Source organism: Mauremys reevesii, unplaced genomic scaffold (genome assembly GCF_016161935.1).
Source record: "Mauremys reevesii isolate NIE-2019 unplaced genomic scaffold, ASM1616193v1 Contig124, whole genome shotgun sequence".
Lineage (NCBI taxonomy): Eukaryota > Metazoa > Chordata > Testudines > Geoemydidae > Mauremys > Mauremys reevesii.
The window spans coordinates 53891-70055 of record NW_024100743.1 but is presented as its reverse complement, the minus strand read 5'-3'; the positions used below and the strand labels follow the sequence as shown (position 1 = coordinate 70055).

The 16165-nt window shown below is 38.6% G+C and overlaps 1 protein-coding gene across 14 annotated transcripts in view; it reads right to left on the bottom strand.

Annotated features, from left to right (window-relative positions):
• The window catches only part of LOC120392921 (netrin receptor DCC-like), a 60557-nt gene extending 45114 nt beyond the window's left edge, over positions 1-15443 (bottom strand). For 5 of the 14 annotated variants that reach the window (XR_005591825.1, XM_039517576.1, XM_039517577.1 and 2 more), the window contains exons 1-3: positions 15329-15443; positions 13813-13960; positions 13254-13390 (exon numbers count right to left, since the gene is read on the bottom strand). Coding sequence is in view for 10 of the 14 variants with exons in the window: in XM_039517576.1 (XP_039373510.1) it covers positions 13254-13390; positions 13813-13960; positions 15329-15389 (346 nt within the window). In the remaining 4 variants the exon portion in view is untranslated. Of the gene's footprint in view, positions 1-3864; positions 3938-7173; positions 7295-9667; positions 10057-10919; positions 12037-12437; positions 12553-13253; positions 13391-13812; positions 13961-15328 lie in introns of those variants that run through there. The other 9 variants (XR_005591829.1, XR_005591828.1, XM_039517575.1 and 6 more) reach the window with 9 other exon arrangements.
• Positions 15444-16165: the final 722 nt, after the last annotated feature.

The following is a 16165-nucleotide window of genomic DNA, read 5'->3' as shown; positions in this document are numbered from 1 at the left end:
ACGAGCACAAGTCCATGGGGCCGGATGCGCTGCATCCGAGGGTGCTAAAGGAGTTGGCCGATGAGATTGCAGAGCCATTGGCCATTATCTTTGAAAATCATGGCGATCGGGGGAGGTCCCGGACGACTGGAAAAAAGCTAATGTAGTGCCCATCTTTAAAAAAGGGAAGAAGGAAGATCCAGGGAACTACAGGCCAGTCAGTCTCACCTCAGTTCCTGGAAAACTCATGGAACAGGTCCTCAAGGAATCAATCCTGAACCCCTTAAAGGAGGGGAAAGTGATCAGGAACAGTCAGCATGGATTCACCAAGGGCAAGTCATGCCTGACTAACCTAATTGCCTTCTATGATGAGATAACCGGCTCTGTGGATGAGGGGAAAGCAGTGGGTGTGCTATTTCTGGACTTTAGCAAAGCTTTTGATACAGTCTCCCATAGTATTCTTGCCAGCAAGTTAAAGAAGTATGGGCTGGATGAATGGACGGTAAGGTGGATAGAAAACTGGCTAGATGGTCGGGCTCAACAGGTAGTGATCAATGGTTCCATGTCTAGTTGGCAGCCGGTATCAAGTGGAGTGCCCCAAGGGTCGGTGCTGGGGCCGGTTTTGTTCAATATCTTCATTAACGATCTGGAGGATGGTGTGGACTGCACCCTTAGCAAGTTTGCAGATGACACTAAACTGGGAGGAGTGGTTGATACGCTGGAGGGTAGGGATAGGATACAGAGGGACCTAGACAAATTAGAGGATTGGGCCAAAAGAAATATGATGAGGTTCAACAAGGACAAGTGCAGAGTCCTGCACTTAGGACGGAAGAATCCCATTCACTGTTACAGACTAGGGACCGAATGGCTGTGCAGCAGTTCTGCAGAAAAGGACCTAAGGGTTACGGTGGACGAAAAGCTGAATACGAGTCAACAGTGTGCCCTTGTTGCCAAGAAGGCTTATGGCATTTTGGGTTGTATAAGTAGGGGCATTTCCAGCAGATCGAGGGATGTGATCATTCCCCTCTACTCAGCACTGGTGAGGCCTCATTTGGAGTACTGTGTCCAGTTTTGGGCCCCACACTACAAGAAGGATGTGGATAAATTGGAGAGAGTCCAGCGGAGGGCAACAAAAATGATTAGGGGGCTGGAGCACATGACTTATGAGGAGACGCTGAGGGAACTGGGATTGTTTAGTCTGCAGAAGAGAAGAATGAGGGGGGACTTGATAGCTGCTTTCAACTACCTGAAAGGGGGTTCCAAAGAGGATGGATCTAGACTGTTCTCAGTGGTAGAAGATGACAGAACAAGGAGTAATGGTCTCAAGTTGCAGAGGGGGAGGTTTAGGTTGGACATTAGGAAAAACGTGATGGATACAAATCAGTATTCCCTTCAGGCATATCTGAAATGTGTGCCTGAACGTTTTTTTAAATTGAAGGTTAGCAGCTGTACCGATTTGTGTTAAACGTGCTCATTTTATGTAGACTACTGTATAATCCATAACTGATTGAGTGGAGATCACCATTCACTTCACTTAGGATCTACTAAAACCATTAATCAAGCTGAGGTTCAATCACTCTTGTCGGAGGTTGAATCAAATTGGAACTTTGAGGCAAAAGGGTAGAGACTGATCCAATGAACATTGTCAGGAATGTCAAGTTATAATAATGGAATATTCAGGCGTTCCACAAAATATTTTAAGTGTCATGCGTCTCGTTTTCTATGAAACTGTACACACCAAATGTGGTGCTTTAGATGGTCCATTTCAGGGACAGAATTCCACATCCTAAAATTTTCCTCGACCAACAAAAAACATTAGATTTTTTTCAAATGATAATAATGAAACTAGACAACATTTTACAGGTTTATAAATGTACCAGCGTAAGATATTTTTGTCAAGCTCTTTGCTGCCGAAAGTGCTCCTGAGCACTTCAATAAATGTTCACCCAGAACTGTAGTGCAAAACACTTTGACAGAAACAAGAAATCACTTATCCCATTATGGTATATATTTATGCAGTCTTGAACTTATAGCTTAAAAGTTAAAAGATCATGTTCAGAAGCACTCAGCTACAAGCACTTCTGTCCATGCTGCTAAGTAACAAAACAAGATGGTGAAAATCCAACAGGAAATTTGAACATATTAAGGTCAAGGTATGAATCAGGAAAAAAACTCCGACCAGAAAAATGAGACAGCTCATCCACAGGAAAGCTTTGGGCTGAAAGAGGCCTACTTCTCTTAGGACTTCAGCAGTATAATCACTCCTGGTTTTGTTTGTTTTTTTTACAAGCTGTTTGGAGTGTCTGTGTGTGTATGTTTGTGTGAGTGTGGCAGGGTGATCTGTCACTTTTACTCCACAAATCCAGTCAGCTCTACAGGGACAGTCCCCTTTCATTTTGTGTTTTCCTAGCTTGACATCTTCTATCTTTGGAATGTGCCTAGCACACCGGCGATGCTACCGCAAATAAATAAATAATATGTTAACATTCATAATATATTAATGACAAGACAGTACTATGACATGGAGGTTTCTAGCTTTATTATCCAACACAGGAGAAGATGCTGGGTGATACAAGCCCAGCACATGCAATGCAATATTTAAGAGCCTTTCGCAGTGTATTTTTGAAATTACCCTTAAGGCTAGAACTCAGAAAGGTTCAGTACCCAAATCTCAGTGTCTGAGTTCTTTTGAAAAGCTAGCCCATATTCAGATGTCTCAAGGGGAATGAACTCTTTCTAAAAAAATCGGCCCTGATGTGGGTACTGAGCACTTGAAAATATGACCCTAAGCTCTTTTGAAAATCTGGTCCCATAACCTCCTGTGGGGGGCTTGCTGTAATGGGGGTGTGGAATTCACTATAAGCAGAATAAAGATGTTTTCTTTCAAGATTTATTTGTTGGGGGCTTTTGGGGGAGGGGGGGTTATTCAGTGAATCAGTTTGGCAGCAGTTGATGCCAATATCTCTTTAAAAAAATCAAAACCAAACCAAACACACCCACCCTGCCAGTGTAAAATGAAAAGTAATTTCAATTTTCCTGAATGGATTTTTTTGGAGGGTGGGAGGGAAGGGTTACAACTATATTTAATGACTTTGCCTTTATGCAAAAATAAAAAAAATGTTACTTATTTCAGTCACAAATAGGGAATAGCAGCATAGATGTGGCAGGTACTGACTGGGTGTAGAGAGATGTGTAGGACACATACCCTACGATTCTGACATGTCTTTACTTAAGTCACCTAAGTAGTGTTTCACCATCTACACTACTATATTTTATATACATATACACACACACACACATATATATATACATATACACACACACACATACACACACACACATACACACACCTGTGCCGGAGTGCATGCAGAATACGTACTCTACACATTACCATAAGGTTAGACATAGCCTAAATTCCCATAAATTACACTCCTTTCCTGTGGGTTAGGAGAAATTTTAAAGGGCTAGGAGTTTTCAAAGACACCTGCAGTGATTAACCTTCGAAACAATGAGACAGACAGACATTACTCTTCCCATATTAAAGCTGGAGAAAGTTAGGCACTTAGGGTCAGAGTTGTCTTGATTTACATCTGCTGGGAATCTGCCACAGTATTGTTCAGGGACTGATCTCTCAGGCGTGATGAACTGTACATTCCGCTAATTTGCAGTCATTCAGAAAATGTAGGTCTTGCCAGTCCACAGCCTTAACCACAAAATTATCCTTCCACTTTTGAAAGACAATAGGTATTTATAGTCCCACTGTTAAGGTCTTGCCAATAATAATCCACCATAGGAAGACAGAATCTGGTAATTTAGGCCCATTTCCTGTAATTTGCCTCACGAGCAGAGTCTGTTTTGCCAACATGCAATGAATTGCAAGATCCAGGCTCAAATCATGTTTTCTTTTCTGATCTTTTGAAGAATATGGAGGAGTGAGTTATAAATACCAGATTAATTACTGGAGGAAGAAAGAAAATTGGGGTGCCATTAAAACTGACGTTTTCTCCTGCACAATGTAGAATAGTGTTAGAAATGCCAAGAAGGCATAGAATCAACATATAACACACAGTGGTAACAATTAGTTTTAATTTATTAGGTAGTTTGCTAACAACTATACTGTGTTCTATTAGAACTTATTACATTTTATTCTCTTTTACCATGGATGTCAACACATGCTTTACCTACTCATAACTATTCTGAGTCAGAAACAGCAACAATAAAACTTAGCAAAATCCATCATGCAGTCACAACCCTAAATTGGAGCAATGTAGAAGATCTTGGAGTTTAATGAATTGACATTTTGGCCTGATTTTCAAAAATGTGTGCTCAACCACAAGCCCTGCATCTGAGAGCAGACAACCATTTGTATGGGCAAATTAGTTATGAAACAGCATACAAACCAGTTTTGAAAATCAGTCTGAGTCAAGATGGTATAGTTGCTAAGCAACAGCATTAAAAGAATGCATGATTTTTGTTTGTTTGTATGTTCTTCTCTCCTGTTGCTTATTTCTCAGTGGGGGGAAGGGGGTAGACAAATATTTAAATTGGAATTTAACAACTGCTTTTGCTTTTTAATTACACTACATTGAAAAAATAATGAATAATATTAGTGCTTCTGAAGAATAAGAGATTCAATTAAAAGACAGCAGTGTACATCTGCATGCATAGTCAGGGACACCAGGGTGGTGAGCATGAGTGGGAGGGACAGCAAATGAAGCTATGTGCCTGCCGTGTTCGTATATGGCCCAATCCTGCCTCTGAAATAGTGGGGAAAGTCCACCTTGACTCCAGTGGTGTCAGAATAAGGCCCTAAATTTTGACCCTCATGAGCCAAACATCAATATACATCTCTACCCCGATATAACGTTGTCCTCGGAAGCCAAAAAAAAAAATCTTACTGCGTTATAGGTGAAACCACGTTATATCAAACTTGCTTTGATCCGCGGGAGTGCGCAGCTCTGCCCCCCTGGGCACTGTTTTACCGCATTATATCAGAATTTGTATTATATCAGGTCATGTTATATTGGGGTAGAGGTGTAGTACCAAAAAAAAAAAAAAAAAGTACAGTCTACAGCTTAGTTTTCCAACATGGACCTAAGGCATGGCCTTAAATATTAGATGAAGGTAAAATTTTGAAGAACAACTAACTTACTTAAGGGGGAGATTTTCAAAGGCACAAGGAGCAGTTAGACTCCTTTCTCTCACAGAAAGTCATGTGGAGTTAGGCAGCCATTCTCCTTTTGTGCCTTTGAAAATCTCCCACTGTATCATTTTCAAAAGTGTCTTAAGTGCCTAGGAATCTAACACCCATTGACTTTCAATTAGAATAAGATTCCTAAGTGCCCAAAAGCCAGATTTACACAGGTATTTAGGTGCCTAAAGATACAAATAGGTGCCTCATAGGATTTACAGAAGATTAACTTGAAGCCTGTGGGAGTTAGGTGCCTAACCTTTTGAAAATCCCTATAGGTACCTATCTGCATCTTTAAGCACCTTCGTACACCCAGCCCTAAGTCCCTTTTGAAAATGGCCCTTGAGCTCGTAAATCACTTAGTTGGTTCAGAAAATTTTACCCAAAGCCTAAAAAGTGATTATCTTTGACAGTTTCTCGAGCAGAACGCATAGGCAGCTGCACAATACAGATGCCATAAGCGGTTGACTAGAGCAGCAAAGCATCCAGTAACTGTTTGCGTGGGTGACAGCAAGCTGCTGTGGTAGAGCAGTACGAATTGGCATTTGTTGGTTTGCCTGTAACAGAAGAATCATTAGCATAGCCCATAAGGGGGAAGTGTATAGGTGTCACTACAGAATGTTGAGATATAAATAAAAACAGAGCATTCTAGTTACCAGTATAGTTGTTGTTCTGCAGGTTTGAGGACTTATGTGCAGTAGAGCATTAAACTATCCATACAGAACAACAGATTACTACCTGCTATTGTGATAATCTGTCCTTTATGCAGAATAGATCTCACTTCTTATTATGCAGTACAGTTGAGTCTTTTTATAAGGCTCAATCTGAGCAATTTCCATTCTGATTGTTATAGAGTATCTGACTGATCACTACAGCCAGATCTACAAAATGACGTATTTCCTAAATTAGAGAGTTATGCATAGAAGTAACAAAGGCATCATGCCAATACTGATCTTTCTGTGCAGATGGATCTGAACAGGTTTTCCCACGGACTGATGCATTTCCATTGCCACAACAAAGATCTGGGAAATCATCCTCAAATTCAGTGTCTCCAACAATTTCCCCTAGGTCATTTGAGAGAGCACCAACAACAAATAGCTCCTTCCTACATACATATTCCGCTGTTGGGTTGAACATGAATATGCATATTAGCTGAAACTGGCAACAAGCGGAGTTTTGTTCAAGCCTCTCTCATAAATAAGTAGCACAAGAGAGGTGTGGCCTGTACGTCTGTAAGATGCTAGCCGACAGATGTAGTGACAAGGACTACATTCTCAGAAGTGTCTGAATGAGTTAGGGGCTCAGCTCCCACTGAAATTCAATGTAAAGTAGGTGCCTTTCCTTAGATTACCAAACACCATCCAAGACATTCTTGATCTGGGTTCATTTTCAATTCACTCTTGGGAGAGCCCATTAAAGGCAAAACACTAGCATAATTTTTTCCATCATGCTGCTGCAGACCTAACTGCTCATATCTGCACCAACAGGTTCAAGAAAGCAAGAAACATAGCAACAAAGGAAATGCTATACTGGATCGAACAGTGCTCATCTTAGTCCAGGATCCCATCTCTGACATTGACCAGTTCCAGCAGGTTCAGAGTAAAGCAGAGTAAAGTTATGGAACACCACCTCAAAAGAGAAAGTTTCTTTTGTACCCTTCATTAGTTAGATGTTGACTAATGCATGTAAATGTACAGATTTATCTCTCTACCAAAACTCTTATTTTTTAAAATCCTTGTTTATAACAACTCTGGATGTTTTCATTATCCATATAAAATGTCCATTCTTTTTATAATCCTACTAAACTCTTGGTTTCAATGCTACCTTCAATATCTTCTATATTCTAGCAATAAGCAATAAAGTTTTCTTTCCTTGAGGCAAACTTGAACCAGAGACTCTAAGCAGACAAATCTTCATCACACCTCTGATTCCCTCCATTTCTGCTCACATTTCTGCTTTTCTCTCTCTTTTTATTTCCGTTTTTCACCAAAAGCAAAATTCACCTGGGATGCAAATCACAAGAAGGTCTACTCATGATCAGGTACTCAGATTTCTCCACCCTAGGTGATCTGTCTTGCATGCAGGCACCCAACTTATGAGGTAAGGTAAAACTTCCATCTCAGCCTTAATAAAAACAGAGTCAACAAATATAACATATTCTGTATGACACAACATCTACAATTTTCAATTACTTAAACAAAATGCTAGCAAAGGACTTCATAAGATTTTAAGATGAATACAGGGTATATCCCCAATAGCATTGCTTTTCATAGCATTTTTAATACCTGCATCTGTATCAACATCATCACAATCCTTCCATTTTTTCCATAAGCATGATGCAACAGTGGATGGAGTGATTCCCAAGAAAACACTACAGCCTCTCAATCAATTGCATAAAACACATTCTGAACATTGTCCAAATGGGTGTTTACTGGATAGAAAATAACTGCTCCTGTGGCGCCCTTAAAGTCTATTGATCGCATAATATGTATTTTAAAAAATTTCTAAATAAGAGAAAACAAAGATGAAAGGAACTATTGATCCATCCAGTTCAGCCCCTGTCTTTTGGAAGGACTAGCTGCATTTTATATACCACTGAAGTGCCAGCAGTCCTCATAGATTTATCCATTCTTTTTTATGTTTGCAGCTCTTGCTACTTCTTTGAGCACAGGCAGCCTATCCCATTTCTCAACAGCACAATGCAAAATATGTTCCCAATGCCCAAGCTAAATACATTATTTTTACCTCATGTCAAATCTCAAACATATTTTTGATAGTTAATATTACTGTGAAAACACCTGGAAACAAAAGACGTCAATGTACAGTTTCAAAGTTCCATGGAATTTAACCACATAATTCCCACTAATGCCATCAAGAGAGAAATCCTAAAAAGAATGAGAAGAAAATCGACAATGCAGCATGATGAAACTGACAAGTCTCTCAGCAGCACTTTGCCCATTCTTCAGTCTGAAGAGCTGGGGCATGGGGAAGCAAAAGAGGAGGGACTCTAATAACGGTAAGAGGAAATGACAGGGTGGATGAGTTATCCCCTTGTGTCCTTAGTTTGATTCTGCATTCATTTCGGATATATACAGAAGAAATGAAAAAAAAAACCTGATATCCTATATTCTGTTTTTGGACCTTAACCTTATAGTGATGGTAAAAATGACTTGGAGAGTTTTTACAGCCTTTTTGTGACTTGAGGTATTTTTTTGAGTGTGTTTTTTTTTGTTTTGTTTTTTTAAGAATTGCCTGAGACAATCCATCCTGGAACAATCTTTTGGATTATCTGTTTCCACTTTAGCTTTCCATTGTATACATAAACATACAATGTTCCAGATAGAGTGAGAGATTCAGTTAGAGAATAAGTAAACAGCTTCAACCGTGTTTAATATTCAGAATAAAACAGCTTACCGAACAATCTACTTCAGCTAGCTGCTGTGGGGTTAGCTATTGGCCACACACAGAACATTCAAAGATATTAGCAGAACAGACTGATGTGGGATCCTTAACTCACCCTATCAAGCATAGCTAAAGAAGGACAGATCCTCAACTGGTGTAAATTGTTATCACTCCAGCACCTTCAATGGAATTATTACAATGTTTACCAGTTGAGGATCTTCTCCAGAATGTTTCTGTGTCAGGGATTTAACAACAGTGAATGATCTTTTACAATATTTTACCACTGATGTTTAGTAATATGGTATATCCTTGGACATATTTTTCACATCCAAAGTAGACTGAATCAAAATTTGTGCCCAGCAGGGTAAGTTTAAAAGATGCTTCTGTAGCCGTAATATATAATTGTCTGGCTTTTGTTCCTAGGCATGTTTTTTCAACATAGGGCTTTTCCCCTAGCATTTACTCTGCTCCTAAAATTATTCACACCCGGGAACATGCTCCAGGCCTCCATCAGTCAGCATTTTTCATCCATTTGATCTGTGCACACATATTCTGGCAATGGATGTTGTGGAATGGAAATAAAACCAAACAAGAAAGATTGGATTGACCATCCTTTGCAATACTGACTAACTCTTGGTCTTGGCAAACTAAACTAGACTTGTTGGAAACCTGGCTCATAACACCATGGAGGCTCAACTTTCTTGCTGGAAAATAAAACTGATGCAAAAAACAGTTGATCCTAAAAATTCAATCATAAAAGGTGCTTGTTTCCCTGGCTGCAGTTTGGAAGCATTTTCTAAGTTGTCTCTTTATAGATTACATATAACTTGCTTTGTAAAAGCTAGGAACAATTTTTTTCTGACAACACCACCTTTTGGACCCAGTTTTCTGCTTTTGTTGGCAGTCTCTCTCTAGTCAGTGACCTGAAACCATGCAAACCCAGTCTGCTGACCTAGCAGTGCTGTGAAACTATTCACTTCTGTATTGCTCCTCAAGGGACATTTACAGGATCTTTAAATTCAGAGAAAGAGAACACAACGATTGTGTTATGTACAGTAATCTCAACCCAATTAAAAGTAGCTTTGAGATCCAAGTGCAATTTTATTATGAACCTGAAAATGTGTCACATTTATATGCAATTGTTTATTTGATGAAAAATCTTCTTTATCTTCAAAAGGCCATGTACACCTTCCTGGACTTGACAGGCACAATTCTAACTCTGACAGATTTCAAATAACGTAGTCACATGATGTTTGTCATTGGAATTGATAGAATTTAGAGACTGTCAGGGATATGCATTCATTACAATCAATGCTTGCAAAAGTCAGTTTTGCAAAATTAAGCTCCAATCCAGCGACTGTATCTGGAAACCCTGACTCTCACTCCAGCATAACACTGTACTGAAATCAGTGGGATTCCATGCAGGAATAAAGATCTTTGCTTGATCAGTGCTATAATGCAGTGCATCTCAGGCCCAGTCTTCTCTACACAAATGGCAAAAGAGATTTTGTTCAAACTTTAAATTCAACTCCCAAAGACCAAACAGGAAAAATTCTAACCCCAAAAGATGAATGCTTCTGAAAACTTAAGATTTAGAAAGAAGGAGCTATAATGGACACTCATTAGCAAACCTAACGATAGCAATCATCTTGCCAGTGATTGTCATCATTAAACATTTGTTTTTACTTAGCCTAGTCCTTTAAAATCATTGCCAAGCATGCAGCTGATTTATAAAGCGAGAAGGTAATATTTACTGGACTTTTAAACTTTCTACTGCACAAGGAGACACGACTAACATCCTGCCAAAAAGGATTTGTACATGAAATATTCAAAGTTCAAAATTTAGCAACAAATATTATTTAGCCTTTCCAGCAACTTCATTCCTCTCTGCATTTTTAGCATTATGGCCAGTACAGGTGAGGGGTTGTTTTAAGATCCGCAAAAGAAATGATACATAGGATCTTCCCCATGGAAGACATTCATTTTCCTGCCAGATCGTCTTTTATCTTTTAAATAATGAAGCTATCGCCCTATCATGTGATTCAACTAACTTTGATGTAGTATTGGCCTACTCACATGGCCTAGAGGAAAGATTTAATTATTGGAGTGTTTAATTTTTTAGCTGACACGTGTAAAATACTTTGCCTGCCCTTCTCTCCAGAACATACTCTGACACAAACTGTTTACATGAAAGCAATTAACTTTCTAATAAACAATGGATGCTTTACAACTAAATATGCATTTGCAATTCACAGTTTTTGTTTGATAAATAAAACAATTTTTTTAAAGAAAATATACAGATTTATACCTTACCAATGGGAAATGAATAAAACCATCACTTATTACATGTCTATAAATTAGGCTAATGTTATGAGCAACTCCGGTAAACTTCTCAGAGAGAGTTTCCTACTTATGGAGATGAATTTAACAAATATGTCCAATTTTTATGAAAATAAGGATATATGGGGATTTCTATTGCACTCCATTAGTAGGTGTGTAGTTTTTGTTGGATCTTTTACATATTCACTATAACAATACAAACATAATACCTGTTGCTAAGCAATATGATACATGGTGTTAATTTAAATCTGCCACGCTACATGCTTATGAAAATAAATGACCAAACTTTTAAAGGTTATCAAAATTGTACCTCCAAAACTTACACCCATATTTCATTAGCTTATGTGACTAGACACTTATGCAAAAAAACCACACCCACTTTACTTTGTATATACAATTGATTTATTTTGCATGCACAATGTTTGTATTGTGCATTTTTATTACGTATTTTGCATGCACGTGCATGTTTCTTTGTTAGATTTAGATTTCATTTTCATTGTGTCAATGATTGTGCTATCCTTTATGTTGGTATAGTCCCAATCAATCATGGTGCTCAATAAGTAACAAGTGCCACCTTTTGAAACCTCTCTTCTACCATTCATATATAACCATTATCACTGAATTATCTGAATCCAAGTTTATCCCCAAAATTGCATTACACTCCTCGTTACATATTTCTCTCTGTATAAGCATGAAAATAAATACAAAATTAATTCTATACAATGCATTTTTAGCGTAACATTATTATAGAGTCATAGTCAAGCCATAGTTAAGTGCATTACAGAGAATAAAGATATGGGGTGGGATTTTCAACACCCGAAAGAATTTGGATGTGAAATTTCTATTAATTTTCATGGAAACTGGATAGCCAAATCCTCTGCAGAGCATTGAAATTTCAGCCTTGGTCCATGCCATAGAATCCTATAATCTACTATATGCGAGAAAAAAAAATAAGATTCACATAATCGATAGGTGTTTCTCAATCCACAAATAGCTGCAGTTGTGTATAATTTCATGGTTGGTTTCCATTGAGCATCTTTCAGCAAAGCTAAATAAGCATTTTATTCCAGAAGTTATCTTCCATTTCTGCATTTGATTCTTTGTAGATTGGAAATGTAGGTTTACTATAAATAGTTAGTGAACTTTTGCAATTATAAAGTCATTTTTTAAATTTTCAAAATGTAGCAAATAAAACATTTGTATTGTATTAATGTACCTAAAGCAATAGAATGAAAGTTTCCATCATGTGTAATTACTATAACATTGAATTATGACTTGAAAGAAGGATATTGTTATACAAGCATTGAATATCCTATAATCCAACTTGGGGCTCTGTTCTCTAATGCAAGTATTTTTATGCATAAGCTTTAAAACCAGAATGCAAAATGAACAGCACATTGAAATTATGCTATTGTTTGACAAAGTATTATCTATGTAGTTTCTTAAATCTTATTGAATAATGCTAATGTAGCTTGGTATTGTTCTCCGATTAAAAAAACACCCCTCGGAATTTAATATAATTATGGTTCTATTAAAATTTGACACAATAGGGGAAAAAAGCCTGTTTCAAAATGTCTAAGACATCTTTCCACATGTTCCTCAGACAACATATTTTGTTAGTTAGCCAGTAAACCTATCATCTGAAACAAAGGAGAAAACATTTTTATGTAGAAGGTAACACCAGGGTGATCAGATGTCCTGATTTTATAGGGACAGTCATGATATTCGGGGTTTTTTCTTATATTGACCTATTACACCTCACTCTCTATCCTGATTTTTCACACTTTCTATCTGGTGACCCTAGGTAACACAGGGAAATCCTCACTGCATCATTGCTTATTCATGGTTTTCACTAAAAGCAAGAACATAGGCACATAATACCTGATGCTAAAGCAAGGCCATGGAGTCGTAAGATAAAGAAAAAGCAGTAAAACAATTTCAGTAAGCAATACTATAGTTATGCAAAACTTGCTAAAATAAGATTTCAGATCACCATTGTATTCATTTGTGATGCCGTACACAAGAAAAAACAGTTAACTGAATTGGGCAAATTGGGATTTGACACCAACAAATATTCTACTAGCAATTTGATTATAAGCCAGAAACATTGTAAGAAGTTTTACTCTGCTGTTTGATGTTCTTCCATGAGGTATATTGATTATGTGTGTATACTGTGTCAGTGAGTGAAAATCCTGTTCAAAGTAAGGTGGGAACCCCACCAGTTTACAGATAAGTACATGGAGACCCGCAGAGGAAAGAGTTATATAAGCGCTAATGGTTATCAACATTCTTGGGAAAGCAAAGGACTCCTCTTGCACAGAATCTGGAAATCTGTACTCACCCATAACTGTGAGCTCTGCAGAGGCACTACTGTTCTCATTCTTGTAGCTGACAATGCAAGTGTACGTCCCAGAATCGTCATCAGTCACATTAGAAATAAGTAAGTTACTGCCAGCCAGTAATGAATATTTTTTGGATCTGTAACATTGACCAATAAATAAATAAATAAATAAAAACCATGTTCACATTCATCTCCAATAAAAAGTACTCAAGATCTAAGGTACTCCATAGAACCTTCTCAGCTGGCTAGCTCTGATCTTATAATGTTGTTATTAAATGTGATAATTAACTTTTGGATGCTGCTCTACCTGATTTAAATACCATTTCATAAAAGAAGACATTTATGGCCAAATTCTACCCTCAGATATGCATGCACAGCTGCAAATGAGGAAAACAGGAGTTTCATGTGCACATCCAGTCTTATTATTACTTAGAATGAAAGCTTGATCTCCTCAAAGCTGAACCAAACTGACAACATTTAAAATGATAGTTAATGTTTTACCCGTACTTCACCCTGGGAAACGAACTTTCATTACATAAGAGACACGTGTATGAAATACCTGACAGGAATAATTTCATCTCCTCGCATCCATGTGAAGGTGGGTGGGAAACCCAGAAACACAACACTCAAGAACGGCATCTTTTCCTCAAGGGCTACCACATTTGACGGTCTCTGCAGGAAAAATTGCTGTCTGTGCAAACCTGGATCTATGAAGGAAAAAGAGTTATCATAAAACGCTATTTGTGTTCAGAACATGGAAGCAAAACAGCCTATCAATAACGGACCCAGGGAATTCAGGTCTTCAAGTCTTATCTCTGAAGAGGGAAAAAAAAAGTTAATAAAGAATTATAGAAAGGGCTATGGAACGGAGATCTGATGGAGCTGTTTGTGGATGGAAGCCAATGGAGCTGTTTGATTCTGGGGTGATGCTATCTTTTTGAATAGCTGCAGAAGCATTCTTTAGAGATTGGAGTCAGAGCTGAGTCTTGGGAAGGCCACAGAAAAAGTTGCACTTGAGGCAAAAAGAGACAAAGGCATGTATAAGGATGTCAGAAAATCTGGGGTCAGGGTAGTCACGGCATTTTGAAAGTGGTGGTAAGCAGATTTACAAATATGACAGGTGAGAGAGAGGAAAAGGGAAGCTCTAGTAAATCAAGGAAGTCATCAACATTATGAACCATGGACAGAAACAGAAAGGCTGAGTTGAGAAGGAAGCTAGGAGAAAGAGTAGTGTCCAAAAAGCTCCTTTGGCTCAAATTTGCTGGAGGGATGTTGAGAAACAGCTTCAAATTTAGTTGGTAGTAAGGCAGGCAAAAAATAGACAGAAAGAGTGACCAGGAAAAAGTCAAAGTGTAAAGTTTGGACAAAGACAGACAGACATCACTATATTTGTTGTGTGTGTGTGTGTGTATATATATATATATATATATATATATATATATATATAGTAAGCATCAAGAAGTTTAACTAAAATAGCATGTTAGTTTACAGGGCAGATAAAACACTTGAGAACAGAACTGTGGAAATTCCTGATACGCGATGGGGATGAGATGTCTTAAGTCTGTTCCAATTCTATTTAAAATGATTTCTGGAGACACACACACACACACACACACACACACACACACACACTATAACTACCATTACGTATACTTCCATATCACCTGACAAACACTGACACCTGCAAATCTCACTTAAGTTAGCAGGAAGCCATAGTACTTAGCATCTCTCAGGATCAGGTCCAAAGTAATGGCTCTGTTTTACCAAACATATAGCTAGAAATTTTATTTATTTCTATTGTGACAAAGTTCCTCCTCTACCTTGGTGGGTCCTGCGCTTATTGGCAGATTTGCTCGCTTCAGTGATCTTCCCCAGTGTCTGGGTCAACTTCTCCTGTGTCTGATCAGGAGTTGGGAGGTTTGGGGGGAACCCGGGCCCACCCTCTACTCCAGGTTCCAGCCTAGGGCCCTGTGGATTGCAGCTGTCTATAGTGCCTCTTGTAACAGCTGCATGACAGCTACAACTCCCTGGGCTACTTCCCCATGGCCTCCTCCAAACACCTTCTTTATCCTCACCACAGGACCTTCCTCCTGGTGTCTGATAACGCTTGCTCTCCTTAGTCCTCCAACAGCACATCCTCTCAGCTCCTTGAGACTCTTGCTACCAGCTCCTCACACGCACACCACAAACTGAAGTGAGCTCCTTTTTAAACCCAGGTGCCCTGATTAGCCTGCCTTGATTGGCTGCAGGTGATCTAATCAGCCTGTCTGCCTTAATTGGTTCTAGCAGGTTCCTGATTACACTAGTGCAGCCCCTGCTCTGGTCACTCAGGGAACAGAAAACTACTCCTCCTGTGACCAGTATATTTGCCCTCGACCAGACTCCTGTACCCCACTGGTCTGGGTCTGTCACAATATGCACTGGATGATCTGTTGTTGCTCCATGCCTACTGTATACCCAGCCTTCCAAGGTACACATGCCATGCCCAACCGCAAGTTAGTAGACACAGCACAGGATTTACTTTGTGAAATTCTATGAGCTGCATTTTGCTGGAAGTTGGATTAGATGATCAAAATGGCCTCTACGATCACTACCTTAGAAGGCATAACAAATATACAGAAGTAAAAATCTACATGCTGTTTTAAAAAGGCCAATTTTCCAAAGCTAAAAACAATTGTGAACAGAATTGAATAAGAGACAATATTTGAACATTAAAATTTGAATGCCAGTTAGGAATTGTGACTGCTTTATTAGATGCTCAGAAAAACCCACTCTTCTGCTACCATAAAAGAAGGTTTCTTTGGTTAAAAAAGTCTTGATTAAGAGGGGAGATAAAGTCAGCAGTAAAAACTAATATGCAGAAAACAAATTAAAAAGCGGGGAAGCGGATAGCAATGAATACAAACTAGGAG